Source organism: Pogona vitticeps, chromosome 2, assembly GCF_051106095.1.
Source record: "Pogona vitticeps strain Pit_001003342236 chromosome 2, PviZW2.1, whole genome shotgun sequence".
Taxonomy (NCBI): domain Eukaryota; kingdom Metazoa; phylum Chordata; class Lepidosauria; order Squamata; family Agamidae; genus Pogona; species Pogona vitticeps.
Genome location: NC_135784.1, coordinates 178515690 through 178528022, shown reverse-complemented (window position 1 = coordinate 178528022; position 12333 = coordinate 178515690). Strand labels below are relative to the sequence as shown.

General features: G+C 42.3%; 1 protein-coding gene across 6 annotated transcripts in view; it reads left to right on the top strand.

The window, feature by feature from the left end:
• The window catches only part of ATP2B3 (ATPase plasma membrane Ca2+ transporting 3), a 136189-nt gene extending 125452 nt beyond the window's left edge, over positions 1–10737 (top strand). For 5 of the 6 annotated variants that reach the window (XM_072991428.2, XM_072991430.2, XM_072991427.2 and 2 more), the window contains one exon: positions 8246–10737. In XM_072991428.2, the coding sequence (XP_072847529.1) occupies positions 8246–8569 (324 nt within the window). In that variant the 3' untranslated portion in view covers positions 8570–10737. The remainder of the gene's footprint in view (positions 1–8245) is intronic. The other variant, XM_072991432.2, reaches the window with a different exon arrangement.
• Positions 10738–12333: the final 1596 nt, after the last annotated feature.

The following is a 12333-nucleotide window of genomic DNA, read 5'->3' as shown; positions in this document are numbered from 1 at the left end:
GCTTGACTGGGAATCAAGTCTGATGGTATCTCCAGCTTCCTGTAAAAAAAGAACACACACCTTCTCTCTCTCAAATCCAGGATTGTTTTAGTTGTCCATCCCCTCACCACCACCAAAAGGAACCATCCTTTCTAGTTTCCATCCATACAGAAAGTGGAAAGGGCCCTATAGGTTCATTTCATTTTAGTCTTGCACAACTTCTGGCCCACCAAGGTGAATGTAGCCAACATGACTCAAACTATGGCATTTCAGATACTTAACAACAGGCAAGCAAAAGAGGCTATCAAGCTGCATTCAGTATGTGTATCAGAAACCATACAGACCTCATTTAACTTATCCTTGCAGTACTCTGGAGAGATAAACATTGTGGGCTTATTATTCCGGGTGAGGAACTAAATCTGTCAAATACAGTACTGACAATATGCCCCTGCCAGATTCTACATCACCAAATTTTAGATTTAAACTGCCCAGGTTTAGTTCTTCACTGTTCCACTCATGGGGTATTGCCCAAGGAACAATGGAAAGTTTAGTAATGTGAGTTGGAACCTCTGAAAAGAATGTACAGGTATTTCCTCTACTCTTTGGTAGGAAATCCTAAGAGATAAACTAAGAGTTTGGGAAATTATTTTTAAGACAAATGAATATAAAGGATATACTGAAGCCATCTATGGCTCCTCCAATGTGATTAAATTGCACACACACAATTCACTTGAGGCAGCTACCTCATTTTTACCTCATGGCAAGGACACAGTGTTGCATTGAGCCAAATATGGTTCAGCAGCTAGTGGACAAATTAAAATCAGGCAACTGAGTTAGCAAGACATCTGGAAATGAAATATAACATGATGTAAAAATAATCTAGACTAGGAAACTACATTGTTTTCGGCTGCTTGTGACCTATGGGGCAGAGGCAAAACCCTCACAGATTCCTCATGTTAAATCTGACATTCATGTGTTGCAATCAGAAGTGTGGAGAGAGAAAAAACTAAGGAAGATGAAGATGAGCACATTCTTTAATCTTAGAAATGTGCCTACCTTGCCTTTACGGCTCCAAAGACATTGATTAAATCATCACTGTCTTGTGGCTACAGGATGACTAATTTCAGACCCAAAGAACTGAAAGGGTAGGGACAGAGAAAGGATAGAAAATATAGAACAGCATTGCCCTTTTAAGAAGGATGCAAAAATGTGTATGTCAGCTGCCCTCATTCATTCCCTTCCTTGTGGCCACACTAGCAAATCAACTGGAACTTTCTCCTAGCAGCTGGGTAAATGGGGGAAAATGAAAATGAAACAGAGCACTCAGCTCTGCAGATTGCCCTTGGTGCTCTTCTGTCCTGCCTGCACCATTCAATCTATGACCTGGCCTTGCCATTCACTTTTTCCCATTCTCAGGAATGGGGTCTTCACACATGAAAAATGTAGATACCCTCCGGGATCCAGAGGAGGACTGGAGTGTTACCAAAGGATACAGGCCAGGTTGGCATACATGTGTGTTTCCAGGTCTGCTCATCCCTCATCCTGATCAATGAGTTAAACTGTTTGGCTTCAAAACCCAGAGCACCTATATTCTATACCAGAGTGAAAGAAATGCCTGATCTGTTTGTTTGCATAGGAATGTGCACACCCTTGCCATTCATTGTAACCATTTTATAAGTGGTAATTTACCATAGTATGCAAATTATAGTCAAACATGGCCATCTGTATTGTTTGACCATTGGCTAAAGAGATGGTCTCCCTCACTTCCCTGGATTTCTGATCAGGTGCAGAAACTGAACCAAATGGGAAGGCAATGGAGATGACAGGTTAAGCAAATGGTTAAATGTACACTGTGGTAACATATCACTTGGCAATAGTAATCTGAACCAGTAAATGATACATTTTCTCAGAACTGCTAAACAACAATGATATTCCCACCACTCACTTTAGGGATCAGCTGCTGCTGTTATTTTTTGTGGTCTCTGTGAATCACACAGGTGGTTTCTCCCTGAGCCTGTGCGGGACTCCTCAGAACTTTCCAGACTCTAAAACAATCAAACCTAAGGATCAACGGTTGGTTCCCTAGTCCTCACTGGAGCAGCATCCAACTCAAGAGCAGGTGGACCTAATAGGCTTGGGTTCAGAATCAGAAAGAAACACCACAAATTCTCCAGAATGGAGCCAAATAACTCAACAGACATTAACCGAATTGTCTCCTATATATAAAAGCCTACACGATCCACACCCTGAAGACTCAGCCCATATTCACATCCATCACATCCATTGTAATTGGATTTGGCATCGACAGTGACAGAGAAAGAGTCCCCATGCCGTAAAAGGCTCTGTAACATGCATTATTCTCAGAGGGTGATGCCACCACCACCACCACCCCATTATTTTGCATCTCTATCTGGGGAGGGAATATTTTCCACCATTGTCTCACATCAGGATCAAAGACAACCACAATACAACCCCTGCCAATACAAATGGATATAAAATGGATGAAATAGATGGATCTACTGAACCGCATTGTTGGGAATCAGGATTGTGAACTATCAAGCCGCAACGGGTGCATACCCAATTTTTGTGGGATAAACTCCAACCTCTCCTTAACAGTCTACCTGAAGATAACTGGATCTTAGGCTAAACTTTCCAACAGGAAACCATGTTTCTTGTTACTCAGCAGATGCACTCAGCTAGGCATGCAAATAATTGCACCGCAAAAAAAATATGACAGCAACAGTAGCTTTGAGATGCTATGCATGGCTTTGTTCAGATGGTCTCTCAGATAATTCCAGGACAGAAGACCTGCCTTTTGAGGATGAGGGCCTCTTCAATGAGAAGATGTATGATATTATGGACAATTTATGCAACAAAAGAAACACTGCTAAAACAATGAGCTTTCATGCACAATTTCAACAGAAACAATACTGGTCATACTAGAAGAGCCTGTATTCCTATCCATCAGCTATTTTTTCCTCAGAAAACTGAAACCGTTACATTACAGATAACATGCTCATTACAAACAACACGCTCAAAGGCAAAGATTTAAACCAAGCAGTGTGACGAAAAGAGGAAAAAAAATTAAACAGCACCTTTGACTGCATTCATATAAAAATCCATAGCCACTTGTCCTCTTTATTCAAAGGACAGTATACCACCCCTGGTGCTGCCTCTGATCACCTGGCACACTCTCACCAACAACACATGGGTCTTGACCATTGTGAAACAAGGCTATGCAACAGAGTTTATATTTCGCCCTCCAACAGGTATTTTCAGACCTACACAACACCATCTCAAATCCTAGAGGAGGAAATAGCTATGCTGCTCCAGGAAGGTGCCATACAACCCGTCCGCTTGGAAATGCTAATGAATGGATTGTACTCACATTACTTTACAGTTCCAAAAAAGGCGGTTTCAAACCAATTCTGGACATAATAGATGTAAATTCCTCCAAAGACAGCAAGAAATTTGAGATGGTGATGGTATATTACCACTTATCAAGAAAGGAGATTGGTTTGCTGTGATAGACCCCAAGGAGACCGGAAGGCATTTATTTCCATATTACTAACCAGCTAGATAAACGCACTGGCAAAGCAGCTACCATGTTCTCTAGACTCACAAAGAGAGTATGGCTGAATAAGAAGCTGACGGCATATACCAAGATCCAGGTCTATAGAGCCTGTGTCCTGAGCACACTACTGTACTGCAGTGAATCCTGGACCCTTTGTACACGGCAGGAGGAAGCCGAACACGTTCCATATGCATTGTCTCCGACGCATTTTTGGTATCACCTGGCAGGACAAAGTTCCAAATAGAGTAGTCCTAGAATAAGCTGGAATTTTTAGCATGTATACATCACTGAAGCAACGATGTCTACGTTGGCTTGGGCATATCATGAGAATGGCTGATGGTCGGATTCCAAAAGATCTCTGTATGGAGAATTAGTGCAGGGAAATCATCCCAGAGGAAACCATGACTGCGATACAAGGATATCTGCAAGTGGGATCCAAAGGTCTTAGGAATGGACCTCAACAGATGGGAAATCTTGACATCTGAGCATTCAGCCTGGAGGCAGGCATTGCATCACAGCCTCTCCCAATTTGAAGAGACCCTTGTACAGCAGACCGAGGCAAAGAGGCAGACCCAAACCAGCAAAATCAGGGAGCTGGACAGGGGACAGATTGTATTTGTCTTCAGTGTGGATGGGACTGTCACTCTCAAATTGGCCTTTTTCAGCCACACTAGACGCTGTTCCAAGTCCTCCATACAGAGCATGTTACCATACTCTCGAGACTGAAGGATGCCTATCATCCACTCAGACCACTGGTGTTTCTATATTTTGCTTTGGGTGACTAGGTTTATGAGTTAAAGCTTTTCCTTTTGGACTATCAATTGTAACCAGAGTCTTCACAAAATGTACGGCATCAGTCACTGCCTACCTACAAATCTGTGATGGTATGGTATTCCCATACATAGATGACAGGTTAATTGTAGCAGATTCAAATGGCAAGGTAAAGATGTTTCTTTTGCATTTCATCCACTGGTTGTTCTCACTCTTCATATAAACCTCAAAAAGTCACATTTAAAGCCAAGAACAGTTCAATATATTCAATGTATTGGAGCACTGGTGGATTCAAAGGACTCCAAGAGCTTAATAACCTCACAACAGGATAGACAAAATTGTGGAACTGTCAAAGAGATTCATTCACATGGCACTAGTTATGGCACATATGGCCCAGAAACAATTTGGTCTTACGACAATAGCAATGGCAGTGATTCCACATGCACAACTGTGAATGAGGTCCCTTCAAGCATAGTAACTGGCATCCTTTGGCATAGTAACAGAGAGCAATTTAAAGAAACTAATCATAACCCAGGAACTAGCAGAACAGCTGTTATGGTGGCCAAACAAGTCCAGTTTCACAGTGAGAAGACTTTTCAGGCAGATCTATCCAATCATTCACATAATGAAGGATGTGAGTCTTCTTGGCTGGAGAGCACATTGTCAAACCCAACAAATTCATGCTGTCTTGTCCAAAGAAGAAAGACGTTTGCAGTACACTTCTAGCACCATATCTCACCACCTGGCTCACTGTCAGCAGCACCGAATGGGTGTTAACCATCACTGAATGCGGCTCTGCCATACGAGTTATGTCTCTCCCTCCTACAGGTCTTTCCAGACTTACAACACCATATCTGGTTCTGGAAGAAGAAACAGCTATGCTACTGAAGAAAGACACCAAACAGCCTGTTCCCCCTCAAAATGCTTTCCAACAGCTTCTACTCCCATTATTTCGCCATCCAAGGAAAGATGGTAGTATGAGGCCAATCCTGAATCTGAGAAAAGTAAATTCTTACACACTAAAAAGTTCGGATTGGTGAAGCTAGAACCAATATTAATAACTATGTGTTGTTGAGTCAATTCTGACTTGTGGTGACCTTTTTCATGGTTTTTAATGAAGAAAATACTAAAAAGTGCTTTACCAGGCCCTTCTTCTGACGTCATCCTGGACTGTTCAGCTTGTCCAAGGCCAAACAAGTTGGCTCTACTCACAGGAGACACTGTTGGTAGCTTCGATGACACTGTCCAGCCATCTCATCCTCTGTCGTCCCCTTTTCCTCTTGCCTTCACGCTTCCCCAACATCAGGGTCTTTTCCAGGGAGTAATCAACTTAAAGACACCAATTTCCATATTGCCATCCATTCAAACCATTGCTTTTTCTTGGATGTCACACGGGGCAACAATATTTACCAGTTCAAACTGCTCCCTTTTGATCTTTCTATAGTATCCAGGGTTTTCATAAAGTATATGGCACCAGACACTGCCTACCTCAGACTCATGAGATAATGGTGTGATATACCACCACTGAGCTTGTCAATCACCCACATGTGTGATTCACAGAGACCATGACAAAGAAGGCCGGGCTGCTTACCTATAAATTGTGGTTCTTCAAGTGGCTACCTGTGAATTCACACACCTCACTCATTCTCCCCTCAGTCTGCCACGCAACCATTTATTTTTTGTCAGCAGCAGACTGTGGGAACTGAGGCCTAACCATCAGGTGGAGGAACATACACGCACAATGCAGGGGATTGGTCTAACAGATTCTTTGAGGCTCTGAAAAGTTTTAAGCAGCCTAGAGAACCTACATGTGTGAAATCACAAATGACCACTTGAAAAACTAGTTACAGTATGAGTAAGCAACCTGTCCTTTTTCTTTCCATCTGAAGTCGAAGTTCAATGGCAGAACTCCTTGTTTTATCATTTGCAGTTACAGAGCCACACTCCTCTTACTGCTGCCTACAGACACCAAGAATACAATTTCTCTTCTTTTCACATAATCTCCCTAACAATCAATCACACACAGAAATACAGATATACATAGATGGTTAAGGAGCCTCAGCACCCTGCTTGTCATGTTCCCTTGTTGCATATTTATTTTCTGAACCTTTGGGAATCTTAGTTAATATTTCTGCCATTTTTGCATGCTTCTGAATTTTGTTGGGTTTTCGTTTTCTGCCTTGTCTTTCTCTTCTAGGCCTTCTACGCAAGGTAATCCTTCCCACCCCGCCCCTTTGATAAAGGAACTGGATCCCCAAAGCATGATGAGGCATGAAAGAATTCAAGTGCATGCAATTGCTTAGGGTCTTGTGCCTCAATACTCCTCCTACTCACCAGGCATGGAGCTCTGTCCATGATTTATGTTTCTCTTATCCATCAGCAGCTTTCTGAGCGCTTGTCAAGATTAGCTACTCTTGTCTCTCCCATGGGGAGAAGAGCTGTGACAGAGATCCAATCTTCTTTCAAACCAAAATCCACCTTCATTTGTAAGCCACTGATGTCCATATCAGGAACAAACTGCCCTGAAATTTTTACCCCCCAGAGCACTACAGTAGCAAATTATTGAGAAGGATCAAGATGAAAAACAGTAGCAAGCATGCTACACATGAAGGAAAGCAGCAGGTCTTTTCTTCTCCTGACACTTGACAGGCTGAGTATATTTTAAGATTTCTCCTGAAGCCTGAGAAAAACAAATGGTATCCAATCACAATTTGATGAGTTAGCTGTGGTCATATTCTCAACAGTGAGGAAATTTAGAGGATCCCAGTTAAAAAAATTCATATTAGCACAGGATGAGAAAGGGAGATGATGGCATGAGAGATCAGGAAGCAAGATACACGGAACAAAAAAGAAAAAAATCAAGATATTTCTTAAAGGAGAAAGTGGATATACATTTTTATTTTTAAACCACCTCTTCTCATTCTGTCATCTCTTTTACACTAAACTCATTTATACCTTCCACACTCTACTCATATAGAGTCCTAGACCATTTGTGTCAAGTGTACATATGGTTGTCCACCTACCAGCCCCATCCCATTCCCTCTGAAGCCTTTGTACTTCTCATCTTTTCCACTGATCGCTCCTCTCATTCCTCAGTTTTGTTTTGTCCCTCACAGCTGATGAGGGTCCCTTTACTCCTACCCTCTTTCTCAAACAGTTGTTCATCGATGGCTAAGAATATTCCAGTTATCGCCACACAATAGAAAGCAATAGCAAAAAAATTATTTGCCCGCTCCAAGCAAAGGAAGATTATGGGTAAAAGAATTGTGGGATCAGGGTGGGCTTGATAGCAAAGTAATAATCTGCAATTGCTGTATTGAGCAAATGTAAAGAAAACCCATGGCAGAAAAGCCTTTTTCATACAACTCTCTTGCAAGCTTCTTGTAATTCTCGGAAGACAGGTAAGGATAGTTTAGACTGAAGCAGTGATCACCATATTTGGCTCCCAAGGTCCTCAGATAAAACCTCTTCACATATGTTGACATTGTAGACTTAACAGTGGCTTAATAGTCACTGTAACCCTAGAAAACTGTGATTCTTTAATTAGGTGTAGAGACCTTTGAGCTTGCTCACCGAGTTACAATTCCCAGGATTCTTTGAGGGGAAAGCATGACCAATAAACTGGTATATATTTGCTGTGGCTTTGTAGTGTAAATGTGCCCAATCTTAAGAGGGCTAGGGACTAATGCTGCAGATATTTCCGTAATATCTTGGAGAAACTGGCAGCAGTAAATCTGCCCTGAACCCATTGGGTTGGAATGAGGGGGATATTTAAGTAGGAGGACTGAGTCCTATCTTCTCAACCTCTCCCAAGACAGTGGGGGACACTTAGCAAGACCCAAAAATGTGGCCTGGTATTGGGAACAATAACTAGGAGCCAAGCTCTCATTATCTCTTCTTATTTTTTGACTTCTCCTTCAGATCCGCGTAGTGAAAGCGTTCCGTAGCTCACTGTACGAAGGGCTGGAGAAGCCAGACACAAAGACCTCCATCCATAACTTCATGACGACGCCCGAGTTCTTGATCAATGACTACATCCACAACATTCCCCTCATTGATGATACAGATGTGGAGGAGAGCGAGGGTCCCCCGAGACGGCGCTTCCGGGCCAGCCCCCCACCATCCCCCAACAAGAACAACAATGCTATTGACAGCGGCATCTACCTAAGCACCGACGTCAGCAAGACACCTACCTCCTCGTCCAGCCCAGTTAGTCCGCTCCACAGCATGGAAACCTCTCTCTAACACAACTCCACCATGCAACCAGTTGAAATGACTTTATGCACAGCGGGAGTGTCCACTTCCTCCTGGGAGATAAGGACTAGCTGAGTGAGTCAGGAAGGAAAGTGGGCAGGAGATGGCATTTCTCCTCTTGACGCTGGAGGGTGTTTTTCTTTTCCTCTCAGTGAGGTGGAAACAAAGAAGGTTTCTGCCACTGGATGGCTCAGGCACATGAAGAAGAGAAACTGAGTTGACGCAATGAAAAATGATGGATATACTGTGTGGGGAGGGGGAAAAAACAAGTTTTCTTCAGAGTTACCCATGAAGGGTTTGGTCTGAGTCCCGGAGGGTGTACAGGAAACAACAACAACCACTCATTTCTCTAGTCTGTTATTTGTTTCTCTTTGGACACAAACACGCTCACCGAATCCACAATGATCCCCCACTTGGGGGTTGCTTTGATTTATTTCTGGGACCTCTTTTCAGTTTTTTTTTTCCTCTCTCTCCAAAGTTGAAAAAAAGAAAAAGAATTATATTTGCACCTGGAAAAGAACAAAAATAACAAAAAAGAGGAATAATCTAGAATCTATTATACTAAATATATATATATACATATATATATGATACCAACTGACAGATGTATTAACGGACCTTCTGACCATAACGCATGCCTGTTATCAAACCCTCCTTTCTTCTCCCTCCTCCCCCGATGGAAATTTCAGTCTGGGGCAATTTTGTTTTTTGGGTTTTTAAAAAAAAAAAAACAACCATTGCTCGCTGTAGCTCGTATTTTATATCAAGGTTTGCTGAGAAAAGGAGAAGAATGAATTATTTCCTGTTAGAAGGGGAAACTGACTGTGGAACCACTTCTAAGGAACTGAAAAACTGAAACACCATTTGGTTTGGTGATGCGCGAATGAAGAGTGACTGAAATATGATTCTAGTTGTGATGACACAGATTTGGTCCTTTTTACGCAGTTATCCTGAAAACAGCAACCAAAAGTGCCCTCCGCCATGTGAATGGGGCACAGTCCCTGTTGCATCCCCATGTTCACAATCCAGATGCTTCCTATAGCTGGTGGTTTCAGTCAAACTTCCAACCAATATCTGAGCAGCAGAGAGCATTTAGGAAAAATGATAAAGATTGTACTTAAAAAAACAAACGAACAAAAAAAAACCCACAGGTAAGCAGCAACCATAATTTGTTCTTCCAGATTACTGCATCTGAAAGAGCATCCATTCAGGCTGTTCCATCCATAGTACTCAGCATCGAGTCTGGGACCTGGCAAAGAAGTGATGTTTCTAAGAATCCTGTCTTTCAATTCCAAACATAGAAACAGGTTTCTAGCACTTGTACCTGTACAGAGACATTTGAGAAAAGTATAGGAAGTGTCTACTGACGGTTCTGTAGGAATAGTCTTAGTTCCTCCCAGCCTGCACTCATTCTGAGTAGATTTATATTCAGCCTTATTCCGGAATTCAGTCATTTTATGTACCATGCCTTAGAAATGCCCTTTTTATCCTTCCAGGAAGGACTGCTTTCCTCAGTCAATTATGGTACATACAAACTCTGGCCTGGGAGAATCCCTGATCTTCTTGAGGCATGCTCTTTGGTCAATTCCTCACCATTGCTATGCTTAAATTATTGCTCGCCCGCCCCCCCTCATGTAGTTAAATAGCTAAGTCAGGAAGTAAAGTTTAGCCCCAGAAATACAAGCAAATATCCCTGGAGAAAAAGGAAATCCTGACAATGAGGAAAGACATGGAGACCATCTTAGGCAGAAGATTTGGGATGCAGCAAGGTAGGAGATAATTACATCCCATCCATGGACCACAATATACCAAGACCAGTATCCTATTGAGCTCCTGCAAAAGGAAAGTCCTACCAGTATAGCAGTTTGGGATCAGACAAGCATTGCCATTGCACAAGCGGTGATTTCTATAAAGAAAATCTCCCTGAACTTGGGCTTGTGCGAACAGCACGGTCTCATCTCACTATTGGGAGGACTTTCTGTTCAGTAGAAGCTCAGTAGGGAACTCGCCTGAAGAGTCTCCTGTGGAAGCTGCACTGAGATGAGGAAACATATTTTGAGTTTTTGTATAGCTTCCAGACACAAGGAAGTTCGGTTAGGACAACATTACAGTGGGCTTTGGCCCCTGTTACTTAGTAGGAATAAAATGTCTGATTTGCACTTCTTGCCTCATGCACCAAACTGGTCAAGATCAGAGGGACATGCAGACTTTGTTTTTGGACTCCAGCTCTCAGAATTCATCAGGTAGCAGACCATGCTTTTTTGAATTTGTGGGAGCCATGATCCAAAACCACATATCTGCATACCTCTAGTCAAGAGTTTTGACAATGAGAACTATGTGTAATTCTGGATCCCATGTCACCATGATCCTATGAGTAGGTTGCTGCTCTTACAGAGAACAAGAAAATAATATGCAATTTATATCCCACAAAGCTAACAGAAATTTTACAAGGCACAAATCCATGCTACACTTACAAATTCAGAAAAATCAGTTTGTCCAAGACCATCAACAAAGCTTTATATTTGAGTAGGAAATCACCCTACTCTAAATTTGATACACTGGATGAAATCCTGCTGCTTAGTTACACATTGCAACTAGAGTAGGCCCACTGAAATCCTGCTGCTTAGTTACATGTTGCAACTAGAGTAGGCCCATTGAATCTGTGGGGATTTGGTGAGTCAACTCTTTCATAGATTCCACTGATTCAGTAGCTCTACTCTAGTTCTGACTTACTATGCTAAGCAACAGGATTTCATGTAAATCATCCTGGTTCTTATATGCATATCTCATATTTTAAGATACTACAGGAAGTAAAGAGGGAGGGAGGAATGTTGAAATTAACAACACACCGTAGCAGTTAGGACATCATCTTGCTACATATTGGTTATTAGGCAAATAATAGAAGTCAAATAACAGAAGCCCGACACCTGTAACGTATGGTAACAAAAGTTCCTCAACTGCTCATAGGGAAAAGTGGTTTCCATCATATTAAACCCATACAGTGGTGCCTTGCTTAACGATTGCCTCGCTTAACAAGGAAATCGCTGTACGATTAGGTTTTTGCAATCACAAAACGATGGTTTAAATGGGGTTTTTTCATTTAACGATGGAACCGATTTTCGCTTTACGATGATCAGCAAACAGCTGATCGTCGGATTTCAAAATGGCCACCAGCTGAAGAAAATGGTCCCCGCTGTTTTCTAGGATGGATTCCTCGCTTTACAGGCACCGAAAATGGCCGATCTATGGAGGATCTTTGCTGGACGAGCAGGTATTCAGCCCATTGGAACGCACTGAATGGTTTTCAATGCGTTTCAATGGGTTTTTAAATTTCGTTTGACGATGTTTTCACTCTACACTGATTTCACTGGAACGAATTAACATCGTCAAGCGAGGCACCACTGTATTCATATTCCCTATCCCCACACCCAGCAATCTAAAACTTACCAAGTTAGTTAGTTAGTTAGTTAGGCATCCTTCAGTCTCGAAAGACTATGGTAGCGTGCTCTGTATGGAGGACTTGGAACAGCGTCTAGTGTGGCTGAGGAGGCCAATTCGAGAGTGACAATCCCTTCCACACTGAAGACAAATCCAATCTGTCCCCTGTCCAGCTCCCTGGTTTTGCGACGCTGTATGCGAAGCTGGAGTGTCCTCTCCAGAGCACGAAGCCTGGGTAAAATAGTATGGAGGATAGGCTGTTACCCAAGCAGCAAATCCCCCCTCTCCACGTCTTACCAAGTTACATCAAACTATAT